Source organism: Camelus ferus, chromosome 13 (assembly GCF_009834535.1).
Source record: "Camelus ferus isolate YT-003-E chromosome 13, BCGSAC_Cfer_1.0, whole genome shotgun sequence".
Classification (NCBI taxonomy): domain Eukaryota; kingdom Metazoa; phylum Chordata; class Mammalia; order Artiodactyla; family Camelidae; genus Camelus; species Camelus ferus.
The window spans coordinates 6,497,957-6,515,557 of NC_045708.1; the positions used below are offsets into that span (position 1 = coordinate 6,497,957).

At 45.6% G+C, this 17,601-nt stretch overlaps 1 protein-coding gene across 4 annotated transcripts in view; it reads right to left on the reverse strand.

Annotated features, from left to right (window-relative positions):
• Positions 1–17,601, reverse strand: part of CLSTN1 (calsyntenin 1) — a 66,777-nt gene that overhangs the window by 24,014 nt on the left and 25,162 nt on the right. For all 4 annotated transcript variants that reach the window (XM_032495145.1, XM_032495143.1, XM_032495144.1 and 1 more), the window contains exon 2: positions 10,062–10,184. In XM_032495145.1, coding sequence (XP_032351036.1) covers positions 10,062–10,184 — 123 coding nt within the window. The remainder of the gene's footprint in view (positions 1–10,061; positions 10,185–17,601) is intronic.

A 17,601-nucleotide genomic window follows, 5' to 3' on the forward strand; every position in this document is an offset into this window, starting at 1 on the left:
GTGCTTCCCGGGCCCATACACAGGCTCTCTTCAGATCTGTGCTGCCCAATATGAAGCCACTAGCCACATGGGGCTGTTTAAAATGAAACTAAAATTCATAGTAAAAGTGAGTGATATTAAAAACTCTGCTCCTCGGTGAAGGTGGCTGCATTTCAAGTGCTCCACAGCCACACGGGACTGATCACTGCTGAATGGAGACGCGGACCTGGAAGCTTTCCATCCCCGCCCCGGGCTCTACCCAACAGCGCTGCGCAGAGCGGCCGCGGGCCGAGTCCAGCCTGTGCCCGCTTTTCAACAGCCTGCGTGCTGAAAATGGTTTCTGCAAATTATTTCACGACACAAGAAAATTATATGGAATTCAAACTTCAGTGTCCTTAAGTCATGTTTTATTGGGACACAGACCTGTTCCTGTATCATCTGGGGGCTGCTTCCCCCACCCCCCAACGATGGTAAAGCTGGGTCACTGCCAAGGAGACCCCATGGGCTGCAAGACCTTCAAAATCCTTTATAGGAAGGCTGGCTGACCGCTGCTCTAGACATCCGCCATGAGCTGTGCCCAGCTGTCTTCCAGAATGTGCACATTCACGAGATTATGCTTACACTTTGGGGTGTGTATTAATACAGCACAAGACACCTGAAGGTAAGTCAAGTTATCCAGTTTTAATTCAGAGAAAATGTCTCAGTCTGATTCGGACTCTGCTGCTCTAAAGAAAAGAGGGTGAGGCTGCCCCACATCACTCAGGTGACACGTGTGCTTTCCTGACAAGGCCGCTGCACAGGAAAGTGAGATTTAAGACTCAGGGATGAAGTGTCTGACCTGGGTGACGCCGCCTACATGGTGCACTGCTGAGTGAGAGTTTAAAGACGCTCATCATTCAGGCAACGTCCTTGAGATTGTTTCCGACCACGAGATCACCAGGAGGAGCGGAACCGCTTGCCAACGGCCGCAGACCCCCTCAATCTCTCCTTTGAGCTATCGGGCTGGGAGGAAGGGAAGAGAGGACTCAGAGTATAGGAAGGCACTGGGGTGTTTCAGTTTTATACTTCAGGTGTTCGGGGAAGGCTGCATTGATAAGATAATGTCAGAGTAGAAACCAGAAGAAACTAAGGAAGCAAACCACATGCTAATCTGGGGAATAGCTTCAGACAGCGAGAACAGTAAGTGCAAAGGTCCTGAGGCAGACGTGGGCTGGCCCAGCTCTGGAACAAGGTCTATGCTGCTAGGGTTGCTGAGCAAAGGGGAGGACTACAGAAGGGGTCAGACACAGACAAGGAACCAAGGTGACAGGGGCTACTACAGAAATGCAACGTTTCCTCCAAGTGAGGAGGAAATGACTGGAGAGTTTTGAGCAGAGAAATAAGTAAATGTGGCTTATATGCTGAAAGAATCCATCTGGCTGCTGTGCTGCAATAAGTCTCTAAGAGGGTAAAGATGGACACGGGGGTAATCCAGGCAGAGATGCTGGAGGCCACAACGGAGGGTACACGAGACAGTGGGGGGTGGTCAGATTCAAGCTGTGCTTTCAAAGCAAGGCCAAGGCTGTGGGATTATGAGTGAGAAACGGCAAGGACGAAGTTGCCTTCAGTCAAGCCAGGAGAAACCATGGAAGGAGGGTCTGGAGGGAGGAATGGGAGTTCACACTTTAGCTCTGAACGTGTATCTATACCGCAATTTGCTAAGGAACAGCACCTCAGAGGTATGATTACCAACTACAATAATAGACATTATTTTGAAATGCATGTATTTCCAGGCTGCTCTCTAAAAGACTGGCTCCATTTATAATGACAACAGCAAAAACGTACATTCATATCTTTGCCCCATGTCCCCACCAACTGTACTCAAGTCGCTACTCGGAGGGGCTGCACCAATAGGGTTCAGTGCCTCACGCTCACGGGTGCTTATTCCATCACTAGGCTGGCTGGTCCTTCTACCTGCAGGACTTACATGCCCCTGACATCTCTCCGGGTGGCAGCGTGATGGGGCAGGGGTGGCACAAAGCTGCACACCGGCAGACCTGGGTTTTCTGTACCCACAGCGTGGCCTTGCGTGTCTCTGCTGAGCCACTGTCTGCAGACCTGGCCGCTACGCCCACTTCAAGGGTCTGTCCACTCATTCAAACGAGGACCCTGATTTCAATGAGGAAGGTGGAGCTGACTGGAGCAGGCGAGGGGCGAGCGAACAAGTTAAAACTACGCCGAATTTCAGCAGAGACTGGATGAGGGCCGGACTAAGGCCGTGTCAGCAGGAGACATCTAAGGGACTAGGAGGATGCTAGTGCTTCATAGCCAACTGGATGGAGGGGGCGGAAGCGTTGGGAGTGAACCCCTGGTTTACAGCGAATGGCGCCACTTAGGGAGCTAAGGCACAAAGAAGAGAGGAAACGACTCAGGAGAACGGAGCTCAGCCTGTTCAACCCTGACAACGTCTTGTGTGTTTGCTTGCTGGAGGATCTGAAAGCCAGACATCACACTGTTTCATCCTCACACCAGTCCCTGGCCATCTTTAACAGATAAAGGCCTTTGCTTTAACATAACTACAGTAACATTACATAGACAACAAAATTAACAATAACTCCTTACCTATTTTCATAGTGAGTCTCCAACTGCCGCTCGAACGGCACGCAGTTTGATTTTTCTCTCCCAATACGGGGACCAATTTCTGTCCATAATGCCCCATTCTCCCAGGAGCTGATTTTTCTAAACGTTAAACTCGTCATCGATTCATTCCTCTTCCCTCTCCTTCATCTTTGTACGTACAGGTCTACCAGGTACACCCGTATGACCACCCCACACACGTGACCACACAGAAAGGGCATCTCTGCCCTTTACATCCTCAGACTGCTCTCCCAGACTCAGCCTTCTCTTACCTCAGCAAGGAAGAACCTCTCAAAATCACTTCTCATGTTCTCTTTTCTCTGTCCTGCCCCTCCCCACTCAGTTCAGACCCTGCACGAATGCTCTGCCAGATAAATCCACCTGCAGCCCTGCTCTGTCACACCTGCAGTGCCCCCAGGTGACCTCTCCAGCTATGCGGGCCTCAGAATGGATCAAACCTTCCCTTATCTCTCTCTCCCCTCTTCATTCCTAAGGTCATCTAAATAGCCAAAAGGAACTTTACTAAAGAATTTTTTAAAGCAAAACACAAAAACATAATAGATGAGCCCAGCAAAGTATGGATTTGACTTCACGATACCCAGTCGCATCCAGGGTTCTCGGCTGACTGTGTTCAGCCCTCACTTCCCTCGTCTGTCCCTTTGAGGAACCTCAGCTTCCAGCTGGCCCTGCATTCTTTCTGAGTCTTCTTCGAAATCTGAGTAGGGTCTCAGCCTCCTCCGCCAATAAGAGGGCGTGTCTCGAGTCTCTCCTGCAGCCCCCCAGCTCGCATGCCGTCCTGCCCACACACTGAGGGGCCTCTGGTGGCAACCAAAAAACCGCTCAAGCTGACTCAGCAAAAAGGCCTCCAGTGAACAGCCGTCGGAAACTCATGGAAGTGACCGCAAGCCAGAGAAAGGGATTTGGAAACGGTCAGAAACCAAGGCAGCTTGAGAGACCAGGAAGGTGGAGCCGCAACAGTCCCAGAGCAAACGGCCTGGACGGAAGCAACGTGACCACAACTGGTCTTCGCACCCTCGTCCCTCTGCTCCACATTCACATTCCAAGAGGGAGCGTCAGGTCGGCCTAGCCTGGGTCACGCATGCACTTGGCTGGGGGGGGCGGCGGGTAACGGGCACAGACCCACCAATCTGGGCCCAGCAGGAGAGAGATACGGGGCTGTTAAGGGAAAATGAACAGCACTGCCTGAGCAGCAAGTCCAGGACAACGTCCCTGCTGATCCAAGTCTCCTCCCTGCTGATCCAAGTCTCCTCCCTGCGAGGCCCTGGCACCCACGCTCACCAGCTGGACATCCAGGCTGACTCTCATTTATGGTGACTTTTGCTTCCTTGCTCCCTGGTCCAGGCTGGTTTCTGGGACAAGCTCATGTGTGGCTCTAATCAGAGCAGTTTTTCAAGATACTGTGAACATACAGTAACAAAAATCAGACACCCAAGGGTTATGCCCCACCAGCCCAAGCCTAACCACCCGGGGGCTGTGCCCTCCAAGCGCCTCGCCCGCTACCGCAATGGCTCTCAAATTTCAGTGTGCCAAGAACTGCCTGGGAAGCTTGTTAAATATGTGGTTTGCCAAGCCCCATTCCCAGAAATTCTGACTCAGCAGCTCAGGAGCCGAGCTCAGTAATCTGTGTTTTTAAGGAGCGCTGCCAGAAGGCCCCAATGCAGACAGGCTGCAGCCTGTGCCTGAGACGCTGGCCCCGCAATGGTTTCCAAACCTCTGTGGCTGCTTACAGATTTCTTAAACTGTACTCCTAGAAGTACAGACTCAAAGAGCTAAGAGCAGAGCCCAGGAATTTGCCTTCAGTGGAGGGGTCCCAGGACCATCTGGAAGCGGTATTAGAAAACCGCGTGAGGGGTAACGTCCCGTCTACTCAGCGTGGCTACAGACACCACACAGCGCTGAGCTCACTTCCACCCCTCTGCTCCTCCACACACGCCGTGAGTCAACTATTCACCCTCCTCTTTGGAAGCCCTGCCTGTTCCCACCTCGGCCCTTAACCCCCACTTCCCTGCACATCCCAGCTGTCCTCTGCAGGAGCCCGGACTTGCCTTAGATCACCTCCTTGCCTCCCTTAACCCCCAGTCTATACCGTGGCCTCTCTCACTCGGCACCGGCACCGAGCTAACAAACATCCTGGTCTCCCTGGTTAACTCTTTGTCGGCATGAGTTTTGCCTCCCATCCAGATGATCAGTGCTTGGAGGACCGAGAACAACTTTTATGGGTTTTTTGTGTGTGTTTTCTGGAAGACCTAGCAGAGCTACCTAATATTTAATGATTATCGATCTCAAACCTTTCTGGAGGCAAATGCATCCAAAATGAGTTCACTCTAGTCAGTTACTGTTAATAGGAAGTTTCTGCCCTGACATCTAGATTCTTATTTAAAACTGCTACTCAACATTATTACCTTACATTAGGCTGAATCACATGCAATTTCTGACGCTCCATTTTTTTCAAATATTTTGACAGTTTCAGCACATAATAATGGCAATTTCATGCGGCTTAACTGACATCCAGCTCATCACTGCCAACACGACACTACACATGCTAAAAAAGCAAAAGTGGGTGGAGAAGAGTGGTAGTGAACCCCATCCCCGGGGCATGTGAGTCACATGAATTACAAAGAATACCCAGAAAAGTGGCACAGATCTGAGTTGGTTCTAATTAAATACCAACAAAGATAAAAGTTCTCATTCTCACCCTGAGATTTCTTTTAGATTCTACCCATATCACAACTGTTCAATTAATCTTGTAAAATATCTGTACTCAGTCTAGAAAGGCAGGAAAAAGAATGCTTCCAGAACCACCTACTAAAGGGAAGAGCTTCAAAACAGGAGGGATGCAGGACGCTCAGTTTCTGATACCGGCAGTGACGAAGAAGTTACTGTCCAAACAACAACGTGGCCTGCGAAGTGGCTCAAACTTGTAACTCCCCCATTACATACGTAAGATGTACAGTACACGCCGTGACCCTCATCTCTACTCAGGCCGTTAGATTAACAGATTAAGGGAAAGGGGTGGAATAAGAAATAAGGAATTGAGTCATTTTAACGTCCTAAAACACCTGACAAATACCAAGACTTTATTCTCTTAGTTTCACCCCAAGAAAACAATCTGGGCCAGACCCTGTGCACCGCATATGAATGTCTGATGAGGGACAACCTGCAAGGAACTTCTGGGACTAGGCTTCCCACGTTACACGAGTATTTATTTCGGAGCTGGGACAAGTCATCTCCGGCGGTTACCACACACAGGTCCTGCGACGTGGTAAGACTGTGAACCAGTGTTTACTATGCTGTAGAGACAATGTCGTGAGAACTGACACAGTGAATCTAAGAACCACGCTGGGGTCAGACCACTGGCTTGAAGGCAGCTATACAGTGTGTGAGCTGTGTGATCTTGGGCAAAGGCACTCGTTCCTTCTACAAGTATTTATGGAGCATCAACCAGTCCCAGGCGCTGGTCTAGGGACCAGGGATTAGATGGAGAACACAGTAGTCATGCTGCTGACAGAAGTGCTCTGAGCCTCCAATTCCTCATCTGGAAGATGGGAGTGTGAGTACCTCCCACATGAGATGGCTGGAAAGAATCAGCTGAAGTAACAACGCAGGACCCTCAGCACACACCCTCTGACACACTGGAAGGGCTCCGTAGATATCAGATGCTGCCGCTGCCGCTGCCGCCGCCTCCACCACCATAACCATAGAGCTACATTAAACTCACTGTCATCACCAAAACCAACCTAAGATCAAAATAAGGCTTTGGACCTGGCCTCTGCTTTACCCAAAGAAACTCAGTGAGAAAATGGAACAGTATGAAAGCTGTTATAGGAAGATGGAAAAACAGTTCTCACAGAATGGTGAGTAAAAAAATATCTTTAAAAGGTTCATAACAGCAGCAGCACTCACTGTATACACAGCACTCAGTGTGCACCAGGCACTATTTTAAGCTCCTCATATTTATAAATAAAGAAGCTAATATTCCCCAAACCCTATGAGGTATGTGGCATTATTATCCTCATTTTACATATGATGAAACTGAGGCACAGAGATGTTAAGTAATTTGTCCAAGGCCACACAGCCAATAAGTTCCAGAGCCAAGATTCAGCACTTGGGTTCCTGATGTACCTGCTGCTACAGCCTCGTGGGGGCCAGTGTTCTTTGTAGGGGCCGGGTGGATACCATGGCAACAGAAGAGGGAGGAGGCAGAGAGGTGTTCCCTTTCCCACGCTGTTCAGCTGCTCACCTTGGTAGAAGGATGAGGTCCATGCTTTAGACTAGAGCATATGAGCATCAGTTCCATCCCTGGGTATATAACCAGGAAAACTGAAAACTGACATCCATCCGAAGACTTGTGCACAAATGTTCACAGCAGCTTTATTCATTATTGCCACAGAGTGGAAACAATTCTGAGGCTCATCACTGATGAATGAATAAATGAAATGTGGTATATCCACACAATGGAATATTATTCAGCAATGAAAAGGAATGAAAGACTGATACATGTCACAACATGGGTGAACCTTCAAATAATCATGCTAAGTGAAGGATGCTAGTCACAAAGCCACATGTTGAATTTATATGAAATGTCCAGAATAGGCACAGACACAAAGTAGACTAGTTGCTGCTGGGGGTAGGGGGTGATTGTTAACAGGTGCAAGAGTTTCTTTTTGGGGAAGATGAAATGTTCCAGAATTAGACAGTAGCTAATGGTTGAACAATCTTATGAATATGCCAAAAACCAGCCAACTGTATACTTTAGAAGAGTACATTTGGGGGGGGGAGGGGGCACCAGCACCTACCCCTGGGGTCCTTTTTATTTTCTGAAAATCACTCTTGGGACTGCTGTCCTCCCTGCTGGGGGCATATGCCCCAGCCCCTGCACCACCCCTGCTGCTGCCTGGGCAGGGGGAAGGAGGACCACAGTGCCTATAATTACTAAACATGAATTCAACTTAAAAAAAAAAAAAAAAAAGAAAAGTACATTTTATGGTAGATTTTATTTAAAAAAAAAAAAAAAAAAGAACTATAACAGCAATTGTGCTCCCCCTATGAAAATCTCCAGAAAGAAAATACGTTTTTTTATGTTCCCTATGGGCAAATACAATAAGTTACCATTATACTTGGCTCTAAACTGCTTCCTTATATACTTTTTAAAAATTCCAATATATAACTTTTACACATCAATTAAAAAATACCCGAGAACCTCTAAAAACATAAAACTCTGTAAGTATTATTTCATTTATGGTAATACATTAAGTTTTTTTTGGGGGGGGTAATTAATTAGGTTTATTTATTTGTTTGTTTTTGTTTTTAAATGGAGGCACTGGAGATTGAACCCAGGACACTGTGCATGCTAAGCACATGCTCTACCACTGAGCTATACCCTCCCCCACCCCATTATAATACATTAAGTTTTGATAAACGGCACAATACAATTAAAAACAATGAGAAAGAAAAAATACATGACAGGTAACTAGTATGACATTTCCCTTCAAAGTTAGCACTTACTGTACATTTCATTTCCTACTTCCCTCCCCCAGTAACTTCCTGTGGTGCCTTAGACAGCATCGCAGTAAAGAGCCATCCTGCTGGGTTGGAATCTGGCCTCTGCCTCCTACGAGCTGTGTGACCCAGAGCAGGTAAGTGACCTGCTCTGTGCCTCAGCTTCCTCTCTTTAAAATGGGGATGGCAGGAAGCGTCCTTACCTCAAAGGGTCACTGAGGATTAAACACAAATGCGTATTTTAGTAAAGCGCTTAGAACGGCGTCTGGAACACTACGTGCTTTATAAGCATTGTGTATCGTGATGCAGACGGACAGAGCTCTACCAACAGGACTGGATGCGGCTGACAACCTGACAATCCACACCGTAAAAAGAGGCTGGAGGGAGTATGTACAGAGCTCCTGACTGCAATCACTTTTTTTTTTAAATGGAGGTACTGGGGGATTGAACCCAGGACCTCGTGTATGCTAAGCATGTGCTCTACCACTGAGCTATCCCTCCCCCCAATGCAATCACTTCTTAAAATGTACGAGATGTCAGAAATGTCCAGGTCCACTCAGAAACAAAAACTAGACAATCTTATGAACGTTATTCACACAGCCCTGAAGCGCCACACTCCTGAGGAGGAACTGCATATAGTAACCGAAGGCGCTGCGTGTGAAGCGTGTGCACAGACGTGCATGCAAACACTCAAAATCTAGTTACTCACAGAGGAAACCAGCTAAAAATGATCTTAATGGCAGGGGTGGGAACAAACAAAAACAACACCTTGGCTCCTGGACAAATACTCTGTGTGTGTTCATAGCACAGAGAGCTTCCTCCACTGCCCCAGATCTAATTGGATTTCTCTCTAAAAACCAATAAACAAGTAAAACTAATTGGAAAGGTCTGTCTCCTCCACTGACTCCAACAGCGTAAGCTTGTTCTCAGGCTACTTTCCTGAAAATGGGAAGTGGCACTTAAATGGGATGAAGAACAAATTCATTTTTCACATAGCTCTGCAGAGACGGCTCCACATTCACTCCCCCCCATTTACCACAGTAAAATTCATGGGCGGTATGATCGCCACAAGCTAACTGAAATCTTTCTCACCTGTCCCTAGGCCAACAGAACGCTCTTTAACAGGAGAAATTCTGTTCTGGAGATATGTCACGCAGAAACTACTCTTTAAAAATCAACTTCACGACACCAGTTTTGACTCTGAGGCACAGACAGGGCGAAGGGCCCATTCCTCTACCAGTTATGAGTCACCGTGGCCCCAGCGAAAAGCAAGAACAGCTCTGATGTGCAAAGTGCTACTGAATGTTAGCAGAGCAGCAAATCCAAAGCAACCCTAGAGACCTGTGTCCATAAACGCTTACAGTTTACAATCTTATAAAGTAACTCAAGATAAAAATTTACTAAAAGTAAAATCTAAGCCAAAAGAATTCACTCATAGAAGATTGCTCAGTGTTTTCAAGTAAGTCTTCTCAGGTAACTGAAACCTAGGTAGGGCGAGGACATCTAGGGCTGTAATTACCTCGATCTGTGATGCTCACGGCCAGCAGCACCAGGGCACAGGTTAAAAAGGCAGAAGCCCAGGTCCCCCCAGACCCACTCCATCCAAACCTGCATTTCAACAAACAACGTGATCCCCGGTGCTCTGTGTGACACTGAAGTCTGAGATGCACTGGTCTGGACGCTCTCTCTCTAGTTCCGTCAAGACAAGGGACACAGTGATGCAATTAACTGTTTTGCTTTTCAACAGGTATAGGCTTTTGGAGGGAGGGGATCAGGTACCCCAACTCTTAAAACTAAAGGGAAAAAAAGTGGTTACAAGAGGCCTCAAGCAACCCTTAGCTACCAAATCAAGACATTCTCAGAAGGGCTCAGCGACAGCCCAATGGGCCGCGTGAAATGCTTCCCACCCATCCAACTCGCCAAGGTGGACAAAGACACGTGCTTACCTGCAAAGCGCAGAGGGGCATCCTTGTCCAGGGCAATGAGCGGGGGGTCCAGGAGCACAGTGCTGTCGCTCTCTGTCACTAAGCCATGGTACGTGGGCTCCAGCCATGGCTTGTGCTTGTTAACTATGTGTAAAAAAAAACGGAGAAAGGACGTAGGCTGAGTTAGGATTATTATCTTCAACCCAACTGCTTTGAAGACACATGTCCATTGTTAAAAGGACAAAAGTTTTAACTCTCATGAGTCTGGAAGGCCGCGCGTGTATGTTTTTTGTTACAAAGTCTGGCATCAAGACCGAAATGGAATGAAATCTTCAATTCTAGAGTAAGTACTGTAGAAATTATATGAGTCCATGAAGTAACTGAAAATAAGAAATAAACTGCTCTAGAAATCGAAAGAAAAAAGACTGACATCTATAGACAGCGTCACAGACAAACTCACACTCCGTTTTCAGTCTATCACAGAAAAGTTACAAATAATAACATGTTATTTCTTGGATTAAGAGATACAAACTACTACACATAAAGCAGATAAGCCACAAGGATATACTGTACAGCACAGAGAAATACAGCTATTATTTTGTAATAACTTTAAATGGAGTATAATCTATAAAAACAGTGAATTACTATGTTGTACACCTGAAACTAATGTTGTAAATCAAGTACATTTCAATTAAAAAAATGTTACTTCTCAGACACACATTACCACATACTACATATAAAATAAACAAGGACCTACTGAATAGCACAGGAAAATACATTCAATTTCTTGTAATGAGCTGTAATGGAAAAGAATCTGAAAAATATGTGTATATATGTGTATGTATACGTATAACTGAATTGCTTTGCTGTACACCTAAAACTAACATTGCAAATCAACTAAACTTCAGTAAAAACTTTTTTAAAACTAAAGAATTAGTTTTAAAATGTTATTTCTCTATGACAACAGTAATACAATATTCCTTATTTAAAATTAGAATTACAAACAAAAACATACAAAGATGTGAAACAAGATTTATGACTATAAAATTACAAATAATCAGGTCTTAAAAGAAAATGAAATATATAATTTCTGAAAAACCTGACTGGAAACAATGCTCAAGAATAACCCCCTGTGGGATCAGGCCAACCAGCCGGGCTGTTTGTTTGCCGGGTGACCTGCAGCACGTAACTGACCTCTTGATCTCAATTTCCTCTTCTGTGAACCAGGGACACCCCACAACTCACAGGGCTGGGCGGACAATTTGGAGAAGTGGTGTTTTTCCTTCCTGCTTGGGCACTCGAACTACTTTTGTTTTTAAGGTTAAGGACTGCATTCTGGCAGTCTGCTTACCTGACGAAATCAATTTTTTATTTCTGTCCATTTTGTTTCGCCCAGGGCTTGGCTCCCAGGGGGTCTGTGCTGAGACGTTCCCTGGTTCTGGTCACCAACCCCCCCTCCTCCCCGAGTTCCCATCTCCACCAGCACATCTGGGGCTCATCTCACAGCTGGAAACTTTCCATTTTCCTTTTACCTTCACCTTATGAGTGTTCACATCATAATCTCAGGACATGTAATTAACCATGGAGCTACTCACCAAGCAGACCTGATTAAAAGGAATGTGATGAAAACCTTATTTCCACACAGTCAGTGCCTATTTCTTGAATGAACAACCCAGATTCTCTCCCTAAGTGTAAGTCAGCCCAGAAGTATCTGAAACTAAATTCAAATGTTTAACCACCTACCATGATGAGATACTTTTTTTTGGCTGTCATGTGACCACATCATGTTATGGGATAACCGGAGGTGAGGACCAGAAGCACCTGGGCCTCACCTGCACTCACTCCCACCTGACGTGCGGGAGGAGCAGTGCGCTCACGTGTAAAATTCCAAACAAGCAGGCAATGTGAAATTACATTTGCGGGGTGAGGTGGGGAGCCACCATCTCTCTAGTTAATGACGCATCTACAAGACATTTTACACATGTTGCATCCAAACCTCTGCCTTCACTTTCAAAGTAAATCCAGACCCATGGGGAGGTGACAAATGGGTGCAGAGTTTCAGTTCTGCAAGATGAAAAGAATTCCAGGGGTTGGTTGCACAACAGAAGGAATGAATGAACTTAACACTACTGACTCGCACACTTAAAAATGGTTATGATGGGAAACTTTGTTATATGTGTATTTTACCAGATTAAAAAAAAAATCCACATTCACAAAATAAATCCAGATGCACCATTTCTCATCCTCTCTGCTGCCCACTTAGACCAATTACAGAAGCCGAGTAACCACCTCATCGTGTCCTCCTGCCCGGACTCTTCACACAGCGGCCAGGGGGACGCTCCTAACGCAGGGGTGGCTCAAACCCCCTGCTCCTGGGACACCTTTACACCAAGGACCCTAATCAGCTTTGGCTTCTGTGGGGTCTGCCCATCAACCTATCGGTATTTACTGTACTGGGAATTAAAACCAAGACAACTTCTAGTACTTAGTCATTTTTAAAAAAGCAAACCCACTGGACGTTAACATAAATCATATTTCAATGAACACAACCCTATTTTTAAAAACAAAGTTTACTAGGAATAGAGGCAGTGTGCTACATTTCTGCACACCCTTCCTGGGTCCAGCTTGGCAGAGCCAGCGGGGCTCTCACTGCCCCTCCTGCAGGCCACACGCAGCGCTATTCCGTGTCCTGTGGCCTCTAAGACCCTCCACTGCGCACTCGTGAGAAAATGAGGAAAAGGCAAATGACGTTGTAATATTATTATTAAAATAGCTTTGACCTCACGAATCCCCTGACCAGGTCTCTTGCTTCAGGCCTTTGTTCAAAGGTTCCCTCCTCCCCCTCCTCTGGAGCCCCCGCTGCTCCACCCCACCCACCTCCACTTCCTTTTTCTTTCCTCCTACAGTCAGCCTGGGCCCCCCCTGGGGGCAGGTTACCTGGCCTCTTCCCTAAGCCTCGGTTTCCTCATCTGTAAACTGGGGACAGTGACACCACCCACCTCACAGGCTGCTATGTGATCAAACCAATCATGTGCAAAATGTTCAGATCAGCGTCAGGCACTCAGCAAATGCCATGATGGGCTGCGTGGTCCCTTCTCCTCCTGCACATGTATGGGGACAAAAACAGATTCCGGGAGAGTGTGGCCCTTTGCTCACTGCTAATTCCCAGTACCAAGGACAGGACTTAGCACCTCACACCTCAGGAACTACTTGGTGAGTGAGTGAGGCTATAAGAAACCTCATACACAGTGCAAATCAAGTCAGTGCCCTAGTTTATAAATTCTCACAGAGAAAAGTTTTGGTGCTGAGAACTGAACAAAAAAAGGTATGATCTGATGTTTTAGACATTGGGAAGATGTTTGTTTGTTTGTTTGTCCGTTTGTGGCAGGTGGATGTTCCAAGTACAACAGACGAGAATCCAGAGGCAGCGCAGACATCAAAATACCGAGGGATGTCTGGCAAGGTGAGCTCTGGTGAGATTATGGAAAGAACCAATGTGAGACCAAACCCAGACCATAAAGACCAAATGTTTAAAGTGCCTCTGGGAGAGAGGTGCCAAGACGGCAAAGTAGAGAGACTCACCGCTCGCCCTCTCCCACAAACACCAAGAATTGCATCTACAGACCCCCTTGAATTGCACAGAACACCTGCTGAACTCTGGCAGGGTGTCTCTAACTTCAAAACACAGGAGGATTCCTCATAAAATCCAACAAACAACAAGTTTACTGTATAGCACTGGGAACTATATCCAATATCTTATAGTAACCTGTGGTGAAAAAATATGAAAACGAATATATGTATATGTACATATGACTGAGGCATTATGCTGCACACCAGAAATTGACACAACATTGTAAACTGACTATACCTTAATAAACAAATAAACATATATACACAGTCACACAAAAAAAGTGTCTCTGGAAAACACCTCATCGCCTCGCCAAAGCTGCTCCGAGGACAAGAGATTTGGTAAAGAGTTCGGACGGTCCTGGTCCACCCGCCTTCTCCTTCAGAAGCACTCCCCAGGACAGGTGACCGGTGCAGGACTCTGTGTGGACCCCACAGCTGGCTGCAGCCTTTGATCTGAGAGGTTTCCAGCAAACACAGAAAACAGCCTCATTTTGCAATCAGGCCAAATGTTTTACCTAGCTGCTGAAACTCATCATCTTCTCCAGGTATCTTGCTGAACCAGGCTATGAGATAGGCTGGAACACTGCCTGGAGCTACAGGCCTAATACAGGAAAACAGGCCATTTTTTCTGCTGTTCGTCGCTAATCTCTCATTTTAAAACACAAAGGCTGTTAGTTCAATTCACTCCTGATGGCGTATTAGTAATAGCCATACTCAATTCTAATTTGTTTTCATATTTAAGATTTTATTAATAAAACTAGAAGCACAGCAAATAAAACTGAGGAACACGACTCCCACATGTGAGTCCATAAACTTCCGAGACTTAAACTAAATGGATTTATTTAAGCTGCTAGGGAAGTAAAAATACTCGGCAAAGCAAACTGCAGAAAACCCGATGGATTTCTGCCGGCCCTAACGGAAAGGCCTGCCGCTGAAAACAGCTGATGGTTCAAGGGGAATAATTACTAGGTAGCTATCATCCCAGCTCCTTCATTTTTTCCCCACTATTCTAACTTTATAATTCAAAATTTCTAAATTGCTCCTTAAGCTGGCAGTAGAATGAAGAGATGTGGCCAGTTCCAAAGACTGAGCTTTTAAATATTTAATAAATGATATTTTTAATATTTCATCACCTTCAATTGGCATTATAAAATATTTATGGAAACAAGTGATTGATGTTTCTGTCATCATCCTCCAAAAATCACGAATAAAGACATGAGACTATTGGCCATAAGTCTAGGAGCAGGTCACCATATTCAGAGTCTACCTGATACATTTCATTACATTCTAAGCCATAAAAAAGCCATGCAAATTCTGAATAGCACAGCACTAAACAAAACTGCAGAATAGCAATGCTAGAGATCAGACCTTCTGTAAGTGTGGGCCGTATCTGGGGTACACGCCTACTGTTTCAGGACACAGCTAGTTTTCGTGGTTGTGGTAGATTTTAATCATTAGGAATTGCCACCAGTTTAAAAGTCAAAATGAAAAGAATACAATCGTCAATGTCAAGGTAAACTTGGAATATAAAACTTATGCCCCCGAGTACATCCCAACTCTCTGGCCTAAAGAGAGGACGACCCCTTGCCCAGGTCCCACAAGTCACAGACCCAGGCAAGGTGGTTCCAAAGCCTGTGTGTGACGGCCTTGACTTCAGCCGGGCACCACAAACCACTCCCTTCTGATTTATTCAGTTATAAAGAGAAATCCACTGCTTCAAGAGAATTTGATATGTGCCTCCTTCTCATTCCAGAATACTTACTTAGCTTGGTCACATTGGGCCAATACTGACATCATAATAAATAATGACAGGTGACTTACTTTTAGGAGCTTACAGGTAAATCCTAGACAATGTTACCTGTTTTGTCTGCAGATTCAATGTTTAACCTTGGTCCGTCAAAAGAATCTGCAATAGAGGGATGTTGTCACTAGGTGGCGAGAGGTGCCACCGAGTCCATGCCGCCAATTAACAGGCTTTGATTACAAAATCCAGCTCTTTATTTACCAAAGGAGGGGAATGTAGTCTGAGTTAACAGGCCCTTTGTTAAAGATGATAGGCATGAAAAAGTGTCTTAAACTATATGAGTATAAAATCTCCAGCAGATTATTTTCTTTTCTAGAAAAGTTTAGAATAAGCAAAATATTCATAGTCTCAATATAAAAAAATAAAGAGACAAATATTCTCTCAGACTCTCTGGGTCATAAATTCATATTTAGATCAGACCATCCCTGATCCTTCAAAGCATCTTAACATCAAAGGTCCTTTCAGCATTACACCACCGCTGACCTGGGGTTTGTTCCCAGGGATCTTCCTTAAACACCTACCATGGCGCAGGTGCTGGGCTCCTGGGGAATCAAGTCACAATCTTTTAGGGGACACGAACATGTCAACGACCACTACATTCTAAATGAAGGCGCTATAACCAAAGGGTGATGAGGTGTGAACAACTCACGCTGTGCTGGGAAATTCACCAGGCAGCAGGGACCCAGATGACCAAGGAGTCACGATCTTAAATCTGGCCCCGCCTCTTTCCAGAGGGAAAGAGCGCTCTGGAGGGTCTCCTGGTGGGAGCTGACCCTCGCACTCAGAAGGGTCACAAGTCACTTCTGCTCCTAAGTCAGGACCAGAACTGGTCACAAGCCCTCACCCAAATGCATGGGGTGGGGAAGTGCAACTGTACCGTGTGCTGGAAGAAGGGGCTGGAAATACCTGAGATCAACTCTAGGGACCACCAGAAGTCCACGAGGAGACCTCCCAGGGATCTCCCTAAAAGGATAACTGAGGTTTCTCAGGTGTGCGGGAGTATTTAAAACAATAAAAATACATATAAAGTATAAAGGTAGAAAAATACATGGCTCAACCTGGGACTAGCAAGACAAGAGCATCAGGAGGTGCAACTGGAGAGGGGCTGGCCTGCGATTAGGGGTATCGTGGTGAGCAACCCTCTGCTACACGGATGAGCTCTCTCAATTCTTCAGACAGCAAGATGCTGTTAAAAGCTATAAACAAAGAGTGGTCTGGTGGGAAAGGCAGGAACTTTGTATCAGGCAGAACTTAGTTAATAAATGAATAGTTTCTCACTCGCTCTGTAACAAGGGGCAGATTATTTAATCACTGTGCCTATTTCTGCATCGTAAGTGGAGAATGAGACCACCTTCCACAACCTTGCTTTGAGGATTATAAATGACGTAACTGAAGGGCCCACTCTGCCTCCAACACAGGCGTTCCACAAATACCTGTTGTTAAATGAATCGTAAGCAAGAACTACGTTTTAGAAAAAACTGGGAGGGCAGAGACCAGAGCCTAGGAGGCTCAGGAGGTGTTCCCATGACAACCTCCATAACATCATCTTCCTGAATACAACCTACAGCAAAAGGAACTCCCTACAGCCTCAGACCCTGTAGAGGCCTAATTATATCCCCTTTATTCAGCAAAAGAGAGAGATGTAGTATTACACAGAGCAATATTGCTAAGTGTAAACCAAAAAGCAAACAAACCAACAAAAACCTGGTTTTTTTTTTTAACCAAAAGAGGAAACTTTCTAATCAACCAAAGTAACACTGCATGAAATTTATAAACAATAGCCCTCCTTTTCAGCCAAAGTTATAGCTGGTAATGGTTTTGGCTAATACAGCATTAGTTTCCTCTGACTTTGTAAAATACATTTCTTAATTACTCTTGTTTTTTTTTCTAAAACTGAACACTTCCAAAGAATCTCTAGACAAATCCTGTAAGCAGGTTTAAAGGCCTCTTCATCACAATCCCAAATAAATTTAATGTTACAATGTTAAAAAAAAAAAAAAAAACTCTATGTATTAGCCGTTGTTTAGATCTGGGTTTCTCAACCTCAGCGCTACTGACATTCTGAGCCCGGTAATGTCTAGCTGAGGGGCCCGTCCCGTCACTGTAGGATGTTTGGCAGCGTCCCTG